We start from the raw sequence: 23,979 nt of genomic DNA, 5'->3' as shown, positions 1-23,979 counted from the left end.
GACCGGAGGAGGGGCCGGCGGCCGGGCCAGCCCCGCCGCCGCGGCGCCCGCTCCCCGCCCGCCTCCCGCTTCCGCCCGGCGCCGCCGCCGCCGCTCAGCCCGCCTCGCCCCCGGCCCCGCCGCGCCCCGCGACGCCCCTCGCTCCCATCGGGCACCTCCACCGGCCGCCGTCATCGCCAACCCTCCCCCACCCCGCCCCCCGTCTTCTACCGAGGCGCTCCGGTTGTGGGGGTGACCCGCGCTCCGCACGGCCCCGGGCCTGCCCGTCGCTCCGCCCCCGGGCCCGTCCGGTGACAGTCGCGACCGCCGCGGGAGGTGGCGGCGGAGGAGCAGGAGGAGGCCGGAGCCGGGATGTCCGGGCAACAGCAGCAGCAACAACAGCCGCCGTCGCCACAGCTTTCTTTGGCGGCCGCCGTTCCCCCGCCGGCGCCGGGGATCCCCTCCGCCGCCGCAAGCCCCGGCCCCGCTCCGGCCGCCGCGCTCCTGCTCCACCCGCCACCGCCGCCTCCGGCCACCGCGGCGCCGCCGCCACCCGCCGCCGCCACGGCCGGCAGCAGCGGGCCCGCGGCCGCGGGGGGCGGCGGTGCCGGCGCCGCGCTGGGCCTGCCGGCGGGGAGCGGCACCAGCGCCCCGGCGCCCTTCCCGCACGGAGACCCGGCCCTGAACGAGCAGGAGAAGGAGCTGAAGCGGCGGCTGAAGAGGCTCTACCCGGCCGTGGACGAGCAGGAGACGCCGCTGCCCCGCTCCTGGAGCCCGAAGGACAAATTCAGTTACATCGGCCTCTCGCAGAACAACCTGCGGGTGCACTACAAAGGTGAGGAGGGGCGGCCCGGGCCGCCGCGACACCCCCGGTCCCCCCCCAGGGGCCGGGGGCTGCCCGACCCCTCCGTCGGGCAGTGGGCACAGGAGTAACAATAACAGGAAATAACACACGCTCCTCTCCCTCCTTCTTCCCTGTTTTCCGATCCCCTAAATTTCCCCCCGCAGCGTGGAGATAAGGGGCTTGTTTTCCCTTATTTCAGGTTTATTTTTCTCTCCTTTCCCCTCCCCCTCCCCGTTTCTGTCGCCGTGCGGGGAAAGGGGGGGGACACAAGGGGCCGCCCCCGCCTCCTTATGCTTCTGGAGTGGGCATTATGTAAACTCCGAGACTTCCTCCGTGGATTCAGGTATCGCCGGAACGTTTGGGTCGGAGGCAGGAGAATAAAGGACGCTCGGCATGACGTGTCCTGTTTATGGTAATGAGCGAGAAAAAGAAGTGGCTGCTTTTTTTTTCCCCCTCTCGAGAAGAGCAAGGGTTAAATGGAGTTAAGAGCAGCAAGCGTTAAGCTATTGAACACGGAAATGACGGGAGGGGAAAGCACTGAGAAAAACACGGTTTATTTTTAAGCTGTGAAAAAAATGATTTTAAAGTCACTGGTAATAGTCTTGCCTAACTATTGCACAGAGTGATTTGAGGGAAGGAACGACAGTAGGACTTACATTAATAAAGGTGACTAAAACTTTCTTCCTAGACGTTTCACAGTTAAAGTTACAGATTTTCAAATAAAAGGTAAAAAACAGTATGCTTTTGTATTAAAAAATAACATCAGCGAGAGGTATTAGAAGAAAAACTTGTGTTGATTGTTATGAAATGTCATAAAACCTGGAAACATAAGCCTACACTCTGACCTGAAAAAACACAGACACATCTGGTGTTCTAGGCCCAAAGTCCTAAAGTAGAAGTGTTGTGGATTCAAAGCCACTTCTGAGTTGGCTGTGAAGAACTGGATCTTTTGTCAGTCTGTAGTCAAATGAACGTAGTGGAAGGGGAAACAAACAACCGTGCAGTTACCCTTTCTCAGAGTTTGCAGTGGAGAAATTCAAGGGAAATTTCGATAAACATGTTACTGTTTAATCGGAGGAGGAAAACGGCAACACAAACACATGGCAGGATTTGGCTGCCATGAAAGGATTAAATGTACTCTGGGAGACTTTTTTTGTTTTTAATAGAGAGGTTTTAATATTACACACAAAATACTCTGTTAAAAATGCTAAGTTTAATGCACCGTACAAAGATAATAAAGGAGCTTGATGACTGTAGAGCAGGTTTCTGGGAGGCACCGAGTGATTTAAGGATGTGTAATTTAATACTCAACTCTGAATTTCCTGGCTTTTGTTCAGTGTTTTATGACCTTGTATTTTTAGAAACATTTTGTATTTTCTGGTGCTTAGTGGCAGTGAGTTGTTTGGTTTTGGTGTTTTTTTCTTCTAAGATGATCATAGCTTAGTGGCTATCAACTCCTTCTGCTGGTTTGTTTTGCTTTGGCCAACTTCTTTTTCTCATAAGCTAGAATTTAGAGGTTGAACCTCAGTTTTATTGCAGAAGTATATTTTCAGGCTTTCCTTGTGTTATCCCTGTTTTTCCTCACTTACCTCCTTTCCGCGGTGTTATGGAAAATCATTACCTCAAAGAAATTACAGAAGTCATGAAGCACAGTTAGTAGGTTATAACAATGAAATACCTTTACTCTAGCTCTTAAACAATGGCAAGTGCTGAAGGTTGAAGAGTTCCTAGGTTAGCCCAAAGGACTTTGAAAAGGAGAGGTGCCAATATAACATGTCTGCTTTTCTTTTTCCTAAGTGCAGATGGGAGTAAATGGCTTCTTAAGTGGCCCATCTTTTCTTCTGGGTAATTTAATGCAGGCGGCTGTTAGGGCAACTCCATGTTTATGTTACCAGCCTGGCACCTGGAGTTGCTAACTGGGCTAAGCAGTGAATGGCATCAGAGTATTTCTACCTGAGAACCAGAGGGCAAACATGCTGAACATCTCCTGCCTTTTCTCCCTCCTGGATCCTTCTGCCCTAAGAATACAATAAAAGGGGAGAAAATGAGGAGGTTCAATGAGGAGAGTGAGGGAAGATGGCAAGTAGGAATGTGCTTAGCACTGTGAAATAGTGTTTTACATAACAGATCTCAAAAGAAAGCACTCACAGTATCTTCTTTTCTAATACTGGCACTTTCAGTGCTTCTGAAATTACCTAAGTAGTAGTGGAAGAACATTGGATGTTTTTGTTGAGAGGAAATATGAATTACATGTTGAGCAGGGATAAAGAACTGTTGTATTCTTGACCAAAATACTCAAGGAAAAAGATAGATCTGTCCAAAGAAGCCAGTAACCTAAAGCAATTCTTACTGTTTTCTATTACTGTAGTATAGGTACCCTGTACACTTAAATTTTCTCTTTTGCCTCTGTAGATTTCTGGCTATAGAACTGTTTTTCTGGAGTAATTTCCTTCTGTGACTGGTAGGAGGCAGAAAGTGTTAACAGCAGTGCTTTGCCTTCACTTTGGATGTGTTTGGACTACTGAAAAAATGTGTGAGAGGAACAATCAGCGCAAAAACTTTAAAAGTTATTTTTCATATAGATACCTTAATAATTTTAATGTGCTGATGTATCGTGAACAGTGATATTTTTGTTTCACTGGTTTGTGAGATGAATGATGGTCCTCTCAATGTAATTTCTGAAGATTCCTTTTATTTTCCTGCTTACCAGTGGACAAGTTGTATGGAAACATGAAGTGCAGCGGATGTCTCTTTCTACCCATTGCAGCTGGGATGTTTTGTGTAGTGCATTTCTGGACCTGAAGATTTTTGCAAGCATCCTACAGACTGCTTAAGAAATGGAAACTGCCACAAAACCAGGCATTGATCTAATGGTGGAGGTTTAAAAAAAAGGAGTATAGTCTAGCATCAGAATAAAAGCTCTTCAAATTTTGTTAAGGCAAACAAAACCCAAGAGTCAGTGCTTTTTTGTGCTATCTCTCGGAATCGTAGTGTTACTTGGAAAGGAAAACTTAAATGGGGTGGTGTTTTTGTTTAGCAGGTTAGGTAGCTTTGTTAAAATCTTGATATGAAATACGTAGACAATGGCATCAGTGATACTGTAAATATATGAAAGACTATATCTAGAGTATTTTTGTTTTTCCTATGGACAGACATACATTTTTGTGTTGCTGCCAGTTAGCTGTGCAAGCTGATAGAAAGCTAGCACTGTCTTACTACCTGTTGTTTGTGGTGTTTCTTTGTAAGGGAGACAGTGAAAAACTGTATCAGGAAAAAATGGATGTCATTTCACTTAATTATAATTTTTACAGCTCTGAGCTGTAGGTAAGTGGTAAAGAAAGCATAAGTGCATGCTGCAAATAATGCATGCACAAAATTACATAGCTAGTAAGGCAAGACATCTTTAACAATATTCCTAGATATTTCTAAAAGATTCAGAAATAAGACATGGGTCCTATTGAAAACCAGGGAATTCATAAATGGTGTATGTGATATGAAAGATCCACTAGACAGGCAAATTAGGTTTCCAGCAGGTAGTGATCTGTACTATGTAGTGTAAGGAGATAAAAACAGACTCAGATTTGTAACCATGGAAGAAACTATATACAGAATTAGGTAAACAGACAAAATAATTGTTGCAGAAATAATGGAAACTCCTATAGAAACTTCACGTAAATTAGTCTTGCGACAATTGTCCAAAAAAGCTGAAGAAAGTTACGCAATTTTGACTAAGCTGCCATTGCATGAACTTTTTCTAATGTATCACAGGCCAGGGGGTCTTAGCCAGACATTTATTTACAGTGCAGTTGCCTTTGAACTGCCTGTAGTGCAAAGCAAAAATAAACTATTTTTCAGTGCAAACTATGCATTCCATTTCCTGTTGGAAAACGAAGAGGATTCTATACTAATAGTTCTGTGTTGTCACTCAGTGTTACAAGGATGGTGTCACTTTTTCTGGCAGAGAACACTCAGAGTACATTCAGTACAGTTTGCCTGTTTTGGACAGCCTTGTAGCTCTGAGATGTCTTGCTTTTTTTTTTAACTGGGGAAGAAGTTAAAGTAAAATTAGTAATTTGTGTCTTTTGATTTGGTTTTTTTCTTAGAATTATAGAATCATTTAGTTTGCAAAAGAGCTCTAGGAACACCGAGTCCAACCACAAACTCAGTACTGCTGAGTCCTCGACTAAACTGTGTCCCCAAGTGCCACATCTGCAGGTTTTGTAAATACCTTCAGGGGTGGTGACTCAATCACTTCCCTGGGCAGCCTGTTCCATTCTTGTCTCAGTGAAACTTGCCTAATTAATACAACAGAAGATTAGGCTTTGATTATTTTATTTTTGGCAGTGTGAGCTAGTCATTGAACCACCTGTTGGAAATTACTGCAGTTCAACTTATGTAAACTTCGTTTAAGGATTTAAACTGGATAAACATGCTTACTTTTGTCTAGGTAGGTGCTCCTATAGATTTCTTCTGGACTATTTGGTGTGTATGCATTATAAACTTAGATTTAGGTTCAAAGATTATCTTTTTTGAAAGCAGAGATGGCTTCTCCAAACATGTTTATATCCGAGTTAGCTTTTGATAGAATTAAAATTTAGATTAATTTCACTGTAATTTTGCTTAAGTAGTAGCGATACTACTTACTAAAAATCATAAGTGTGAGTGCTTAAAAAGTGATATATAAAGCATGGTCAATTCATGCTTGTCAAACACTTCTAATGAATGCCCAAGTAAAAACAGTTACTAGTAATTGAACTTACCTATGATCTGGTTTACAGTGTAAAGTTCAAGATTTGTAGACCTGTTTTCCCTTCTCTGCTCCCAGTGCATCTGTTTGCAGAGTTCTCTTTTTAATTATGAAAATCGCTAGTGTTAAATATTACATACTTCAAAAGTGTTCTTTTAAATACTCAACCTATAGTTTGTGACTGTCGGAGCGGTGTGTTTTGAGGAAACATTGGGCAGTGTTTGTGTGATCTACTTCAGGTGTTTGGAACCTCCGATTCAGAAGTTCAGAGTTGGGTGTCAAAGTTCTTTTTTATTCACAAGCAAGGAAGTGAGGATTCAGGTTACCAAAGAATGTGGCAGCAGTAGAAGACATCAAGTTAATGGGCCACTCAGCTCAGGAGTCCCATTGGTGACAGTGGTCGCAAGTGCCTGAGAAAAAATCTAAAAACATGTCAGGCATAAACGGTGTATGTCTGTTTCCCCTATCAGCTTCCAGCCATTTTAAGCTGAAGGACATTGTGGACTCAAGGTAGTGTCTCAGTTAACTGCAGTTCTAGAAGCTGTGTTCTCTTAAACACTAACATCTATAGTATCCTCTGCTAAGCAATTTTGCAGTTCAGCTAACTGTTCAGTTAAGAGCCTCTTTCTTGTTTTAAAGCAGGCTGATAAACTAGGATCTCATGACCACATGTAATTCAATGTAGCCTGGTGGTACTGAAAGACTTATCTACCATGTTTAGACAGCGTGGAGATACTTGGAATATTGGAAAGTAGTTAACTGGATGATGTTTAGCCTTCTAGACATATTAATTTTATGTAAGTACAAATAAAACCAGTATGCTCAAGCAGTAAAATGGAATTCATAGGAGATTGTTAGAAGGACAGCAGTTCTAAATTTAGGGTGTCTTCTGTTTTAATGGGATGAAAGTAGTTTTGGGCACTGACTTCCCCAAGCGTGTTGCTTCACCACATGAAGTGTTTGGCAATGCTGGTAAGGTATCCTGTTACTTCTGCCCCTCTGTTGACCTCTTATTTGCAGTGTGACAGCTGTGTGTGGCTGTGTTGTGAACTGGATCAGGGAACTGATCTGCTGCTTAAAAAAATCTGGTAGGTTTCTTAAACCCCGATCAGCTAATCAATCTGGTTCCTAGTATGGCCTTGCAAATAAATGCCTGGATTGGGGAGGAGATGGGAGAAGGGGAGTTTCAGGAAGAGGTGTTAAGAATACCTTAAATAGGTATTGTTGCCAAACACTTAGATTGTGATTTCACAAAGCTAAGTCTGCTGGGTAATAGATTTACATTTTCAATAATATTTGTCTGGTTCCTACTGCTTTAGTCTTTTCTATGTGGAAGACTTTCCCAAATAAGGAGAATGACTCAGACTGAAACTACACAGATTGTCAAGTGCATAGTGTAACCAAGGGAACTTCTTTGCAGTCTATTTTAAAGTAAAAACCTAAAGACATTTTAGAAGAAAGTATTTTTCCTTCTTCCAGTGCATTGTTTAATCGGACTCCTTTGAACTTAAGGGATGTCTTAGGAGTTCAGTGTTCTGCCCTTTCAGCTGAAGGATTTCAATGTACTTAGACATGGTAATCTGTAATAGCTAAATAGTGATCTACCAGCATTTGAAAACCAAGCAAACTCATGGAAGCTCTAAGATTATGTACTTGGTTGTTACACTGGTTGTCACAGCCTGAGGAAATAAAAGTAGTGAACAATAAAACGAAATTGTGTATGGAGGAGTAAATTACTGTTTTTTCCTCATGTGATACATCACATCAGCATGCAGAAATCAACATGCAGAACGTAGGCAGCAAACATAACATTGTCAAACGTGTGAGGTGATCGAAGGATTTCTGCACAAAATGTTTAGTAGTACTAACAAAACACTGAAGCAAGCAATGGGTTTGCACTCAGAAAAGTAAGGTGGTTGGCCACTTGTGTTTAGGTAGTAGCACACTGGGGTGAGTCATTAACATCAGAGAAAACATGGGAGGTTAAACCTAATGTAAGTGGGTGAAGAATTTGTGGTGTCCAAAAAGGCGTTGGTTGCTGGTGTGGCCTTGGTGAGAGTTCTCCCTGGCTGAGCACGTGCCATTGGTTAGGAGCTGGTGGGTGCTGGCTCTGCAGGCTGATAAGCACTGACAGTTCTATGAACATTTGCACAAGGGAGCACTGTGCTCAGAGGTTCTGTACAGGTCAATCCCTGACCCTCTGCCCTTAGAGGTTTTGTACTGTGGGCCAGCTGGGCCTTATCTTTCTGCCTGCCTTGGTTGTCATTCTCCTACAGTTTCTTCTTTGCTGTGTGACCTGACTTGCTGCACCTGAGACATGATTAATCTGAGCCTGAGCAGTAATGCCAGTGTTAATGCCCCTGAAAGAAGTGTGTTTCGTTGTGGGATTTTTTTGCATATACAGATCAATTGCTATGCAGGTGCAGTAGGCCTCCCTGTCTGGACTGGAAATGACAGCTGGAGTGCTGCAGCACAAGTGATTTGTACAGCACACTCAAAACAGGCAGCTCCTTTCATCATGCTACAGATCCACTTCAAGAGTAGGCATGGGATCTGTGTGAGTTATTCTTATGGCAGTGACAGTCTGTTCTTGGTTTCCATCTTACTGAATTGCCTTGCTTCTTGCCATGATCCAATATACTTTCCATCTTGTTTGTTAAAATTTTTTAAACCATGTCCAGTGGCCCCATGCATGACTGTCACACAAAAGTTGAGGAGTTTTGGGTGTACTTGGGAGACACTGTGCTTGCTTGAGCAGGTTGTTGCTAAAACAAGTCATCTGGTCAAAAGCCTGCTTCCAGGTTGCTTTTGGAAAGGGCTGTGAGGAGGATGACACCTTCAGAAGGTTGGTGTTAGTAGAATGCAAGTGGCTCTTGGGTTTGGGTTGAAAATCCTGGAAGTAGACAAGAGCTGAAATTGGGCCTTATTGTGGCAGAGCTAATGTAGAGTGAGCCTAATAAGAAAAAGGAGTAGGAGCTGCATGAGCTCAGTTAGGCTGTAAGGCTTAATGCTGTCCTGGAACAACATTGGAATGTGGAAATTGATTGTGAGTAGCATGTTCTGTATAATGACTGGTGTTTATTCTGGAGGATGTTAGAATTGAAGTGTCTTCAGTAACTTGTAGATTCAGAGTACTAAGCATTAGATGAAACTCTCTTACGTTGTGTTTCAGTTTATAAAAATGAGTAAGCCCTGTGCATTTGAGAAATCATACAGTTCTTTCAAACACAGGTGGCCTTTTGTCAATCATGTTACTTAGAATGGTGAAACTTTTTCCTGGTTTCCCTTTAAGTAATTGTAGGACCTATTTGGATTACTATATCCAGGACTTCTTTCAGCATCCTTGGTTGCAATACAGGTGCTTACAGTATTTGAAACAAAATACTCCAGCATAAAACTCAGGTTGATAAGAATATTGTATGTTGTTTGCTCATTGCATAAGCCTTTTGTTTTGAGTAGTTGGCATGCATAGCTTTGAGTCTCCTTCTGCAATTAACTAAAATACATTTTTTGTGTGTTTTGAATGCTCTTGTTTTTCAGGTCATGGAAAAACTCCAAAAGATGCTGCTTCTGTTCGAGCTACACATCCTATACCTGCAGCCTGTGGCATATATTATTTCGAAGTTAAAATTGTCAGTAAGGGAAGAGATGGGTAAGCAGAGTGCATTATGAATTAATTGTTTCTTGAAATACTGCCTTATATCATCGTTCAGTCAACAGATGTTTTCAGTATCAAAACTTATTTTCCTATTTTACAGCTTTATATAGCTTGATTCCTTATTGTTGAGAAATTGCACACTTATGTTTGATTCTTTTAAGAGAGCTGATTGTGGTATTTACTGTCCACAAATCAGTGTACAATAAATACCAAAGCATCATCTCATTTTTTCTTGACAAAAAAAGTTGGGGTTGGAATGACCAGATTGACCCTGCTGTTACCTTTAAAGGTGTTGGGTTTTGGCTATATGGATTTACAGACTTTGATGTAATTTTTAGGATGTGTAGCAGACCAACTTATTTCCTCAGTGTGATCTTTTCATGGATGTTATATCAATTTTGAAACAGAAAGTTATTCTTAAGGCTACTTGTTGATGAACAGTAATAAGAATAAAGGGGAATATTCTGAATAAGTGCCTGGGAATTTGTCACCCTATGGAAAGAACAAGAATATGCTGCTTCCCATAATCCATCTGAATTATGAATCTGTTGAAGCACAAGTGATACATGCTTTTAAGTCTGCTGAGGCAGATAGAATCTCACCTGGGAAAGTCTTGAAGTGCTAATTAAATCTTTGCTGAAGCACTTTAGTTCCTTTTCATCTTTCACTGCTTTTGGTAGAGGATGGGTGTTAATTCTGATACACTGTAGGACTGCTTTCTAATGTGCTGTAGTACATTCTTTGGCTCTGCTTCAAGGTTCTACTCAGGACTGTCTGTCCCTGTTCTAGGTACTGTACAAGCATATTGCAGGTGCTTATGCCCTGGTGTGAAAGTAAATCTTGAGAGAAGAACCATGGATGAAATTCAGTGCCTTTGTCTTTTCTTTGTCTCGCTGCAGTTTGTTTTTTTCATTTTCCCAGAGTCCTGTAAGCCCTCTGTAAGTCAGAAACAGTATTCAAACTTCTTTGTTTTCCTTATAGTATTGCATAGTGATATTTTGAAAGAATAGCCTCTCAGTAGTGCTGCAGCTTTGTAGGGGCATTTATGAGTTTGTTGTTATTTCTGTTCTCAAAAAGTTATCCCTGGGAGAGTTCTTTGCTGTGAAAAGCTTACATCCATAGTTACTTTTGTTACAATGTGAAGACCTAATTATTTTAAAATTGAGGTGGTAGAAATTAGCTCTTCAAGTAACATTCTGCTACCGATTTTAGGAACACCTTTATTTTTTGGGGGGAATGTGTGTGTGGGTTTCTTGGTTTTTTTGGTTTTTGGGGTATTTTTAATTTTAGGAACATTTTTTAAAAAAATATCCTGCTGCTTGCTGTGGGTTAAAGAGAGGTTCTTATTGTGACTTCCTAGTGGTGTGTCTCTTCTTGAAATAGTTTTCTGCCTACTTAGTTTGGAAGGTAGCTTTTTTGAAGTGATGGATTTCAAACAGTGTCCACATATGTGGGGGTGTCATTTTACATAGCTCCTCTAACACTTCACTGTAGGTCCTTTGTGTTGGATTTTAGTAATTTCAAATTCAGTAAGGCAGCCCTGCAAAAGTGGGAAGACATCACTGAGTAAAGTTTTTCAAGGTTTTGTATTTAAGTGGTTACTCGTGAGATGTACACAGCTATGACTTGCAAAGTTGCCTGCTGAGATTGCATAAAAAATGGAGGGGTACATTTTTCAGTTAATATTGCCTCATCCTTGCTTCAGCCTTGTGAACTTCATTTAGTGTCACTTTATGAAACATTAGCTGCATAATGAGCTGAGATGTGAATTTTTTCATTGTGTAAAATAGTATGGTAGCTGGGAAATACTGTACACACAGCTAAAGGCAAATGCAGCTTGGCCGATAAAGACCAGGAGTCAACATGTGGCACTTCACTGGATGTTAAATGTGTATCTCTAGACCCTGTTCTCAGGTCCAGGAGGTCTTTGGTGAGATGCAGGATGAATCTCTTACAGTTCAGTGTTACCTTGCATTCAAACTAATAAATTTTTCCATAATAAGTAAACTGGGGAATTTAATGCAGAGAAATAGGACTATAGAAACCAGTTTCTGTCAGTTCGGATTTATTAGTTCTTTTTCACTGCCTGCTGTGTTTCACCTGGCTTGCTCCAGGTACATTTTTGCCATATTTTTTTTTTCTTTTTGTTATCTGGTAATGGGAACAGAGTTCAGGAGGACCATATCTGTAGAAGACCAGCATGTAACTAATTGGGTCAATTAGCTAAAATGCCTTACTTGCAAAATCAAGTGTTCTCAAGGTGTTAGCCTAGCTGTGGCAGCAGCAGAGCTGTATTTTACAATACTGTTTAAAGTAAATCCTAGACTACCTGAGACAACTGAGATACCTATCTGTAAGCTGAAGTACAGCTTCCAGCTTGCATAAATGTCAGTGGATAATTTTGTGCTGTTTCTTTGGAGTTCCCTTTGGTAGTAGCCTTTACTACTTCTATTTAATTTTTTAATAAACTCAGTTGAAAGTATTTAGTCCATGTACTGTATTATAAGCATATGTCTAAGAGCCTTCTTGCTTGTGTGCTCTACTCAGCATGACTTGCCTGAAATAATCAAAACCCTTTACTAAAAACCTGCTGTAGGAGATCCATTTTTCGTACTACTGTAGTACTTGAAGGTGCTGCTTCTGGAATCTGATCTTGCATATCTGAAAGCAGGGCGCAAAAATTATTCTTCTTTAAGGAAGCACAGCTCTATTTTGTTTAGGGTGTGGATGTAGCATGGCTTCTTGTGGCTGTGTTTGAGCGCAGAGTTGGTTTTGTCACTCTAATGACCTAGGTCATTAAATTCTTTAATGTATCTAGGTGAGTAACTGGCTTGAGTAGAAATTTGAAGGTGTGTAATATGTTAATTTTGCAGAAGTTTGTGACCAACTTTGAGAACATTATGAACACACTGAAGAAAGTGTGAAAAAAACAGCTTTTCTAGGAAGGAAGAACTGGATATGGGAATTGGTGTTGCAGAGCAGATGAGCAGCAAAGTTGCTTTTTGATACCTCCATGTGGTGTGATAGGGTCAGTAACTGATGGTACTGGATGAGAAAAAGGGAAGTGAGAATTAAGTTCAGTAAAAGTAGTAAGGTTGAAATACAATTCAAACAAAATCTGTCTTGGTATTTGTAGAGTGTTTGACACAAGGAGTCCTGATGTGCTGCTACAGTACAGATATGTGAAATAATTACCCTAGATATTTTTGAATTCTTGCTGAAAGTTCTAACCAACTGTCATATTGCTTTGTAAATATTTCCTCTTGTTCTTTATTTTTTCAGTTTTCTTTCTTAGTTTCATGTTGTTTTTTGTAGCCTAAGGGCTTCTATTTATATACATTCTCTCCTTTTATACTCTCTTTGGCTTTGCTTTGTTTGGCTCATGTGGAACATTGTGGACGGTTATGTGAGTAACAGTAGAAGGGTAATGGGTGTATGGGGAACAGTACCAAGGTGATGATTAGAAAGCATGGTAGGAAGGGGACTATTAACTAACAGTAAGTTATGTCTGCATCTCTGTTGAAATGTCCAGTTAACTTAAAAATAAATAAAAAATTTTGGCCAGGAGAAGAAGCAGTCTCTGAACACTCATTGAGTTGATGTCCCTTTTCCCAGTTTGTGACTGTTTGTATCAGCTTCATGGAAAACCTGATTGGATAACTTATTTTCCAAAAGCTGACTTCCAGAATGAGTTTGTTTTCATTCAGTTTTTTCCCCCAGTATGGCTGCTTGCATCATTTCATGAGTAGCTAAGACAGCAAAAGAGGGTGAAACTAGGAGCAGAAAGCAAAATGTGAAACAAAGGACCTGGGAATGCTACTTTTGGTCATGGTGTAGCTTATACCCATTAACTTTAGTTTAAATACAGCCTTTTGGCTTTTTAAATCTTTGACCAGGAGAGATGTTTCTTTCCCAGAGAAAATGAACTTCTGGGAACAACAATTTTATCCTCTATGTCTTGAATTTCTGTCCATTCTTACTCATTGATTTGTAAATACAATTAATAAGAATGGACAAAAATGATAGTAATAGCATGTACTTCTAGACAGTCTTCAGTGCTTTTAGAACAGCTGAGGAAGATGTATGCTTAAAATGCAAAATCATAGAGTCACAGAATGCTTTGGGTTGGAAGGGACTTTAAAGATCATCCCATTCCAACCCCACTGCCAAGGGCAGGCACACCTTCCACTAGACCAGGTTGCTCAACTCTCCATCCAACCTGGCCTGGAGCACTGCTGATTTTTTTTTTCTTTAAGAAGAATGAAAACAAGGATTGGAAGTGGTAAGCCATCCAGAAGAATTGATGAAAACTAACTTTAGAAAGGCTGTATCCTTTTAGCAAATAGCACTGAGCTTGCACTTGTGTGAGCAGGGTTGTTTAGTCTGTGGGGTGGTGGTGCTGATGCAGATCTTCATGGCCAGCCTTTATAGCACCATGTGTAAATTCTGCTAAATATAGTGCTCTAAAATAAAATTTTAGTACAGCAATTCATGCAAGTAATCAGTATGTTTTTGGTAAAGCAGTGTTAATAAGGCTTTAAACACTTGTTACACTATGGCTGTTTTTTAACACTGGATATACAATCAGTCATCTGTTGTTTTGGCAGTATCTTGTGTAGTATGTGTTGTGTATGTGATCAAGTAGGTGGTGAAGTAAAAAAGGAAAAACTATCCAAAACAAAAATACCATGAGAATTAAGTTTGAGTGTTCATGACACCTATGCCTGCGGCGGAGCATGAGCTGTTTTAGAGTGTTTGAGTCATAAATGCTTTGTTGTCTCCTAGAGGATGTATGTGTACCTCTTCAAACACAAACTATACTTTTTTTATTACAAGTTGTTTGTGTTGCAGTAAGTTGGCTTTTCCTTTAGCATCCATACCCATCTTCTTGTTCAACAGAAGCATTAACCAATAAACAAAATATATAACATTGTCAGTTGCTGATTGATTTGTATTTGTTTTGTACATTAATAATGTATTCTGAAAATTTTATGCAGTCCTAAGACCTGTTTTTATAGTTTTAATATGTCTTCAGCTGGTATTTGTTAAAAGAACAGGCATTTAGTAAAAACAACATGCAAAACTTTGCTCAGTCTACATATAAGTAGGCCTTGCAGAGTACTTGTGTATAGGGTAGAATCTGATAAGGTCTGAGGTATCCTTCTTGCATTAGTGTCTTCATTTGAATTGTAGCAGCTGCAAGAAGAGATCAGGTCATGAATTAGCAAGTGTATCTTTTCTTAAACTATAGCAGTAATTAATTTTTTACCTGAGTGTATGAGACCAGATATTGGCAGAAATGAACATTAACTAAATGTTTAATAAGATTGTTTGAGGTTTGTGTTTACCTGGTCAGAAATATTGACGCTGTGGCAAAAGTTGTCTTTCTTTGATGGCGTATGCTAGAAATTGAAAATTGTAATTTAAAAAGTGTGTTAAGAGAATATGTTTGATTTCTTGGTCTTATCTTCTTGAAACATCTTTTCTTTCTTCTGAAGTTCATTCACATAAATACAGTGTGTAGATGCTAACTTTACTGTAGTCCACATTTACATTTTATTTTTTTTTTGTAACTATTCTTTTCTGACAGTATGGTCCCCAGAAAGGCTTTAGTCCTTGGGGACAAGTGTCCCGGGATGAAATGATGAAACCTCAAAATGGGAGGGATGTCAGTAAATGAGAATCCTTCTAGGAACATTAGAGCAATCACAAGCAAAATGTTACAGGAGTAACAGTTTCGAGCACTATGCAAAATGACTGCCTTATATATTTTTTTTGGTTTTGCCTCTCTATGCAGAACTGCATTGATCTGAAACCTGAGTTTATCATGTTCAAAATACTGTTTCCTTGGAAATACTATGTAAAATTAAACTTGTTTTCAATTTGAAATTAAAGACTCAAACTGTCTATGGCATATTTTGAAACATTTAAGTAGATTAACATCTCATTTCTTATTGTGATTGTGCAGAAAATAAGGATCTTGAATTGGCACATTTCTGCAAAATTTTAATGCAGAGTAACTATATTAAAGATAAATGTAGGTACCTTTTTAATGTGGCTTATTTCTGGCCTCATAGTGTCAGCGAAAGCAGTATAGAAAACTATAGGAGAACATTATTCAAACTTTTTATGTCATTGCAAGTCAATTGTGAGGGCCCTATAGAAGTTCATTGAGTCTTTAAAGTCCTAGAGATGATGCATTTTTTTTCTTCTTGTCCTCTTTCCAAGGTACTAACATAATGATAAAGCAAACTATACTTGGTATATATATAGCTTATATTTTTTTTCAGTGTTACTTCTACTTTTCTTAATAATCAATGCATTAGGGTGTTTTCAGTTGCCTTATTTATGGCTGTAAACATCTGTTAGTGCTTTGTCTTAGGTCCCCTACAGATAATGTACTAACTTAAGTTTTAATGCTGTATGGTTGAAGTTGCTTCCTTTAAATGGATAACATGTAGAGAATAAGGCACCACGTTGGTTACTTACTTTTTGCAACAACAAAAAAGTTGGTTTTTGAAGCATCATGCAGCAGTTCCCCAGGTTATAATGTCTTCAGTAGCATATGTAGGCACAATGAAAGTCAGAAGAAATTTGACTCTTTGCAGAGATAGCAGGTGAAATTTCTGTAGTAGGAAGTCTGTCACATACTATTATGTAAGTAGCTGCTAAATTGTGTTAGTTGGCTTTATAAATACAGCATGGAATTTTTGGTGGTTTTTTTTCCTAGAGAAATGATTATTTAGTAATTGAATTTATCTTCAGCCTTTCTGAGTTGTCTGTGGTTTGGTATAGTTTTTGAGATTCCTCTTTATGGAGTGAGCAGGATAGGATATAATTAATCTGAGTTCTGATTTTTATCAGCTTTCATATTGAAAGATCTTCCATATGCCTTCAACATAGTGGCTACAAGATCAAATGGAACAGTTATAAATAAAAATCAGGGTTGTGTTTCTTTCTGGCTTTTGTCAATTTCTTGATCTTTAGCATCTGCAGTTCTGTACCATCTCTTACTGCTGTTTGTTCCTTCTGTTTGGCTCTGGCTGTTTTTATTTCTCACGATTAGTCTATTCAGGCATCCAAGTAGAAACTTAAGGCTCCAGCAAAAATGTAAATTTAGTTCTTTGACTAGAAAGATACTTGAGGAGAAAATAGTTATTGTGAGCTTTCTGCTTCTTAAACATTTCTTTGCAGAGAAGCCTAGGCTTTTCAGTATGTGTTAGCCTAGGCTTTTCAGTATGTGTTACAGGAAAAAAAGTAGGTATGATAATGCCTCTTTTTTTTGACATTTTCTCTTTTGCTTTGTGGTAAAAAAAAAAATCTCCAGCAAATTTTAAATTCTGTAGTTTTCTGGTGTTCCTAAAGTTCCTATATGACTTGTGAAATGTAAACTAGAAAATGTGCTGAGACACAAAAATGGTAACCTATATCTTAATTGAACTGAACTGGAGCAAGAATAAATACAATTTGAAGTGAAAAAACCCAAGTCTTTGTAAAATACACTTGCTCTCTTGGTCCTTAATACAAATTTGGCTGTACTTTAAATTGCTTTCCAGCTATATTCTCTAATTTCAGACTCTCATGGGTTGATTTCATGTCTTCCATGAGTGGTTGCTTGTTATTTTATGAGATCCTGTAAGAGTTGAGCATGTTAATGAGGTGATGAGTAGGAGCCAGTGGGACTGAAATTGCTCAAAAGAGGGGCTGCTTAATAAAACAGGCACCAGGCCACTTTGTGCTATTTGCCTGGGTAAATGATCCTCCCACTGCAACAGCCAGGGGCATGTCTGGGTAGGGAGCTGACGTGGAGGGACAGTCCTCAGGTACTGAGGGAGGCAGCATCAGAACCACACCACTGTTCACCCTCTCTGGTCTCTGAAGCCACAAAGCTGTGTCCATTTTTGGAAGGTGCTACAGGATGGACTGAGCATGCTGCTTCATGGTGCTGACACCTCCACTTGCCAAGGACAGCTCTTATGGCCAACACAGCTGCAGACAGGAAAGACAGGTCCACTTGGGTCTCCTAGACCAAACCTCTTAATGTGACAGGACAGCATCATAAGCTGACTTAGAACATTCTGGGCCTGCATTGCACCTAGGCTGCTTGTTGTGCTGCCCATCATTTTTCCTCCCTTAGTCATAAGCTAAGGGAGGAAAACTTAAATACATAGCTCTGCCACTTTTCTTCTGATCCTGACGTGCATGAAATGTGAGCTTTAAGCAGCAAACAGGAGGACAGTTTATGTACTTCCTCCCACTGAAGCAAGTCTTTGCAAACCCTGACTCTTGACCTAAACAAGGGTTAAGTGTCTTAAAAAAACAAACAAAAAAGTCGATTCCAGTCTGAAGGTTACAGGTGTGAGGAAAAGGTAAGAAAGTTACATGTAGTGGTTTAGGATAGATACAGTTCCTTTGAATAAGTTTTAGAGCATTTAAAGCCTGTCTGTCATGATACTATTTTCCCCCATAATTTATAGTGTACTAACCTAGTTGAACATGAAATTAGCTATCTATCAACTCTAAAAAATAATAATTGGCTTAATTGATGAGCCTTTAATTTCTCTCACTTCAGACCATAAATTGTAGGCATTCCTTTTGCCTTGTGAAAGATGTCTGTAGTAAATTTATTAGTTGCAATGTTTTTATCTAACTTCAGTTTCTATTAATAGCAAGTCTCCTTCACAGAATGGTGTTAACATTTCAAGTAGTTGTAAGTGCATCCCAGGGAAAAATACATACTGTTAACATCCATCTTCTTCCTGAGATGGTGTTAGTGCCTAGTGCTTTCCAGTCACTACCAGTGGGTAAAGATTCCTTGTTCCAAGCTGTATTCAAATACAGTTTGCCTGTGTTTACAGCTGTTACTGAGGAAGGTTGGAAGTTAGGATATCTGAGGAAGAAAACAGTGGTGTTACCAAAATGTTGTCTAGACCATGATCTTCTATCTAATATTTTGAATTTTTGTGTAACCTTAGTCTTGTTATAAAAATACTGAAACAGAATCTTGATTGCATTTTTAATCTGACTCGTATTCAAAGGCTTTTTGCAGTCAGTGGAGTTAAAGTTATCTAAAATTGTTTTTAAAAGTAAACATTCCTTTCTTTAATGAATAAGAGATTTTCAGTCTTCACATGAGTACCCTTCATGTGTCAGACCTCAGTCTATGCTAATAACAATTCTGCCTTTATTATTTAAGACAAAATCAAGGGCTTTCCACTTGTTGCTTTCATTTATAATTGTTTTGTTGAATCTGCTGCTGCAGTGGTGCCTCAGTAATGTATTCAGCAGTGCAGCAAAGACTAATCCTTTTGTTTGTTGCCCTTTGCTTCAGCTCTTCAGTATTTTTAAATGTAATATCTGCTATATATGGTTTTGAGGTTCCACTTCATGCTGGTATGTTTGAAGGGAGAGGAAGATGGTATTATCATACATTAGAAATTATCAGAGGAGGGCTTTTTAGGTATCAAACATAGAATTGGCTAAGGTAACTGTTAGAAGTGTTCCATAGAAAGAGCAGAAACCCCCATACACAATTAAGCATGTCACTTCTGAGATGTTCTGTTCAGTTCCATTCTGTGGCAAAAGTATTTTAAATAGTAGATTAACTTGCTATTCCAAATGGAGTAGTTGCTTAAAAATTTCATTTTATGAGATGGGAATACAAAGGTCGTGTTTGTTGACTTAAACTTTCCAGATTGCCACAGGTGAATATTTTGTTTTCATACAGTTTATTATTTCATAGCAAATTCTTGGTAACTGATGTGAACTAGTGTCAAAATACTTTGAATGATTTGATAACAAGTAAATGTAGGTTTAGGTGATTTTTGGATGCTTGCTTTAGTTGTTGGAGGGGGGTTGCTTTATTTTGGGCAAGGGACAATGGTGAAAGCCTAGATTTTCATTTTGCTGTTTCTCTTTTTGTTGTCCTGTTGTCATGGTAATGGCATTAGTTTTGCTTAAGAAACAAGCAAAATTGATTTTGCTAACTTCTAATAGTGCTATTTAGGGATGAGGAAATTCTTCATTTCAGCTTTGTAATATTTGCTATTAAATTGTTAACAACTGTCCTGGACACTGACTTTATTAAAACCACCTTTTTGTAAAGCTGGCTTTTGGACTTCATTTCAGATTACTGGTTAGTGTAGTACAAATATTTTCCCCTCTTTAGTTTGCCATCAGATTACAAGCAGCTGAGTGCCATTGTTGGTAAATTTCTCAAGTTAACATTCTGCTGTACAATCCAGGCCTTTAATGTTTCAGTGTGATCTTTTCATCAGTGCTGTGCAAGGTTGCATTTTGCTGCTGAAGTAAAGCAGTGTTGCATGTATTTTATAAAATTACTCCTTCCAGTTTGTCTGCAAAATATCATTAGGTATGTTGAAGATGATGAAATTGGTATGTGTATGGCTGTACCCCTACTTTCAAAATAAGATATGACCTTTGGCTTCCTTTGTTCATGCTTTAAACATTTTAGCTAGTAAAATGTTAGCATAAATGGAACATCATTTTAGCCCAGGATGCCAAAAAGAAAAGAAGTTGTCCTTACCTCCTGCAGAGACAGGATCTGTCCATATTAAAACATATATGCTGGGAATCCCGTGTTCTTCTTCCACTATTAAATGACCTCTCAGTAGCTTAATTGGTACATGATTAGTCAGCAGAGTGTTTCTTGGCAATGTTCCACATACATATGTATTTTTGTAAGAGACAGATGCATTTCTTTTGTTCTTTCATTTTTAGTTACATGGGAATTGGGCTTTCGGCACAGGGTGTGAACATGAACAGACTACCAGGTATGTTTCAGTTCTTACATTGGTTTTTAAAATATGCTTCAGCTTTGGTAAGCAATAGAGTGTAGCATGACACCTCTGTTTTGTATCTATTACTGGAGTTATGTAACACTTGCAGCTGAAAAGTTTAACTTTCATTGTACATTTACTCCTGTACTACTTCTGTCAGCTCTTACTGTTATTTTTAACATTATGAAGATATTTTTTAGCAAACAAATATAGTATAAAATTTTCATCACGTGTCCTGATAAAAAATGAAGCTATAGATTTCTGTGCTCTGTATGCTGGATTTCTAGCAATAAAAATGATCTACTATGATAAAATCTCTCTCTGTCAAACATGGAGAGAACTCTCCTTTTGTCACTTTCTGTACCTTTACCTTTCCAGCCTTCATAGTAAGAGTGTGTAGCCTAGTTTTAAGTTTTGACTGTTCCATTGACCTGCATGATCAGGGACATTGTCTAGTTAACAATTGTCTCTAGTATCTCTGAATTTGCATGTGTATATATAAAAAACTGCATTTTTAACAGATTTTAAATGTGTAAAAAAAATCCACTCAAAACCAACTGACTTGAAATTACCAAAATATAAAACCATGTTGAATTGACCTTCTTGTATCTGCATTTCATTACTTTTGAGTTTTAACTTTCTTACCAAATGCTCTGATAGAGATCCATATGATAACTGCAAGTCCCCATTACACTGCGAGCCCACCTAAGGCTCATGAATTATTAGTGGGTGGCATTAGGTTTGATTTAGGATGCTATAATTATCAAAGAAACTATTAATCAATGTAACTGCAATAATTTGGGGTTGTCTTTAATTTACTGAGAGATGCTTAATATGGTACCAGCTGAAGCTACTGATGATAAAGATTAAGGATCTAAGTGTGTAAAATACTTCCAAATTAACCTGCCAGGCAGCAGCTTGACAGAAGAGTATTGACTCGCAGAGAGTGTAGATAGGTATTTATAAAAGAGCACAGACCAAGATTGCTTGTTGTGAATTTCATTGAGTAGTGTAACAGTATGAAGCTTCTTAAAGATTCTACAGCTTCTTCACCTGCAAAATCAGCACCATATTTGCATGCATAATGATTAGCTCTTGGCTGTGATTTTCACCTGTATTGCTAATTTTTTTCCTTTTATTTAAAATTTATTTTTATTTTCAGGGGCAGCATAGCTAGTTACACTTTAGTCTGGAGATTCTGTTATTATGCAGAGGCTGCTTGCTGCTGAATAGTCATTGAGAATAATCAGGACTAGAAATATGTTTCCCCAGAGATGCCTGTTTGGTTTGTAGCCAGGAAGAATCTGATTATGACATATGGTAGCAATACTTTTGCAAAATGAAAGGGAGAACAGGAGAATCTTCACTGCTTTACTGGGACATGTCAGATCTGTATATAGCTTTTTGAATTTCAGCATTGTAGCTGATTACATTTTTGGGGTTGGTAATACTGTATGTTGGAGTAAAGAGAAAAATGTGTTATCTGAATTTGCATTACCTGTTATATACTACAAATGCAAATTCAAATATTACTTATTCAGCCATTTTGATAAAAGAAGTTGTCATTTTAAAGATTACACAATGGCTTTCCTAGATAAGAAATATTAGAAAGCAGAAAGCTGAGCATTGTAATTAATTGTGTTAACCTGGCTAGAATATACCAACTTAGCACAGTCTTCAATTTATTTAATAATGAAGAAAATGAATAAGTTGCAAGTGCTTTTGTTCTCTAGGTTGGGATAAACATTCATATGGTTACCATGGAGACGATGGCCATTCATTCTGTTCCTCTGGAACGGGACAACCTTACGGCCCAACGTTTACTACGGGCGATGTCATTGGTTGTTGTGTCAACCTTATCAACAACACCTGCTTCTACACCAAGAATGGACACAGCCTGGGTAAGCAGAAATGCTGCCTTTCGTGACAGCACTATGTCTTTAAGTCTGTTGTGAATAGGAAGCCCTCTTCACATCAGGAGCAAAGGGTTTGAGTAGTTCTTTTGATAGTTTGATAGTCTATGAAGTAATTAAAGAACTGGGAAAAATAATTTCTTCTGCGCTATTAGCACTAACATTCCTTGTGAATTTGGGAGGATTGGTCTTACAGCATCTCATTCCACAGGATTTGCATTAATGAACTCTATTACTCAATCCACAAATAGTGCTTGATGGTCATAAAGTAATAGATAATAAGAGAACTGAAGATAAGGAAAATGGATATAGCTAAAATTCCTTGCTGCTGTAGGGGGAACACCCAGCCTTCACTAAAACCTTACATTGGATGCATGTTATTTTGAGCATATGTTGGAGAACAGTGTATTTTGGATTCCCAGTCTGGAGTCATTCATAGTTGGGCTAAAGCCATAAATTATAAAATTGAGCTAAAATTAAGTCCATTAAACTCATACAGTAAATTGTAGTATTAGGCAACACTGCAAGATAATTTTTGAATTTGAAGATGTCAGGAGTGGGTGGAGTTAAAAATTTTTATGGATTATCTATTTCAGTTACTTAATGTAATTTGCAGTGAACCAAGATACAGAGTGTAAGGAAAGAAGAAAAAAAAATTACTTCTTGCATTAAGAAAGGAGTGGGGGCTTGGGAAGAGATCTTGGAATTGTGCTGAGGGGAGCAGGAGCTTTGAAGGGATAAACCTCAAAGAGTAAGGTTTCTGTGATGGGTAGAAATGCGATAAGGAGGGTAGCATGAAATGAAGTAAGAGATTATTGAGATAGGTGGTCTTGAAGTTGCTGTTCTATTTTCTTATATTGGCAAACACAATGTAGGTTTGGAAAAAGGGGGAAGGATGTGGTTTAAATTCTTTTCTAGCCTCCCTGAATGAGACTGACAGTTTGTTTGCTCAGGCTTTGAGCAAACATATCTGACTTGGGAGTTTTCCTGCTTCTACTCCTAAGCAGGGCTTAGGAGTCTCCTCCTGAGGTCAGTTCCTTGTAATCAATTCTGTGATTGTATTCTTTCATGATTTAATGTTCCTTCTAAATTGAATGAGTCTATATACCTTGAGACCTAGGGCAGTGGGACACTTGAAGCATGCACTGTGTAGTTGTTTCTTTTGGCATCCTATTGCAGGATAGGTCCAAGTGGAAGATAAGGGGATTGTGTTTGCCCTAATCTTTAACTGGGTTAAAGCTGAGAAAAGCAGTCTTACCTTTTTCCCTTTTTGAAACATTGACAATGTGCCTGCAGAGAAGTTGGATCATGTGATCAATTAAAGAGACACTAATGTTCTCACTACCCTTATGGTCACCTGAAAGTGTGAGTGAGCTAGGAAGGCAAGAGCAGAACCCTCCTTTTCAGTGGAAAACGTAAAGCAGACTGGATTAGGCCAACTGTGAAACAACAGTCCAAAAGATTAAAATCCATTTTTAGAGGAGATCAGAACGGCATAGGTGAGGGGAGGCTAATAAAATGTCATCTGTCAGAGACTGAGTCTGACAAACAATTCATGGATTTCACAAGGAAACCTGACAGTTGTTCTGCTGTCATGGACTTTGCTAGCTTTAGCTTCTGACATGAGAAAATTGATTCTGTGTTGAGTTGAAAAAGAAATCAGAAATTTTGTCTGTCTCACTGAGGTATTGCAGTTGCTAGTTGTCCAGAATTCCTGTACACTCGTGACTTGGAGGACATTTATGTTTCTTCTCTGGGCCCACATATTTGGCCTAGAATATAGGAAGTCTCTGGCTCAGCCTGGGATTTGATGCTGCAGAAAGGGCAAAGCTGTTCTCATGCAAGTGTGAAATCCTGGGTTGAAAAGAAGCCCCAGCCAACCCCCACCCCACCCCCAAGACCCCAGCTCCTACATATCACTTAGTCATCATTTATTTGTCGTGCCTACAGCCTCCATTTTGGAAAAGAGCAAGCTGGATGTCAAAATTGCCAAATAGAAAAAATGGTATAGCTTAGAAAAAGATAAAGTAAGAGCAGGG

At 39.2% G+C, this 23,979-nt stretch overlaps 1 protein-coding gene across 1 annotated transcript in view; it reads left to right on the top strand.

The window, feature by feature from the left end:
• Positions 1-235: 235 nt before the first annotated feature.
• RANBP9 (RAN binding protein 9) overlaps positions 236-23,979 on the top strand; it is a 38,757-nt gene continuing 15,013 nt past the window's right edge. The window contains exons 1-4 of the mRNA XM_066558118.1: positions 236-814; positions 9,111-9,222; positions 19,969-20,021; positions 21,761-21,928. Coding sequence (XP_066414215.1) covers positions 352-814; positions 9,111-9,222; positions 19,969-20,021; positions 21,761-21,928 — 796 coding nt within the window. The 5' untranslated portion in view covers positions 236-351. The remainder of the gene's footprint in view (positions 815-9,110; positions 9,223-19,968; positions 20,022-21,760; positions 21,929-23,979) is intronic.

Source organism: Molothrus aeneus, chromosome 1 (assembly GCF_037042795.1).
Source record: "Molothrus aeneus isolate 106 chromosome 1, BPBGC_Maene_1.0, whole genome shotgun sequence".
Classification (NCBI taxonomy): domain Eukaryota; kingdom Metazoa; phylum Chordata; class Aves; order Passeriformes; family Icteridae; genus Molothrus; species Molothrus aeneus.
The sequence above is the reverse complement of the archived record's forward strand: the minus strand, read 5'-3'. Positions and strand labels throughout refer to the sequence as shown.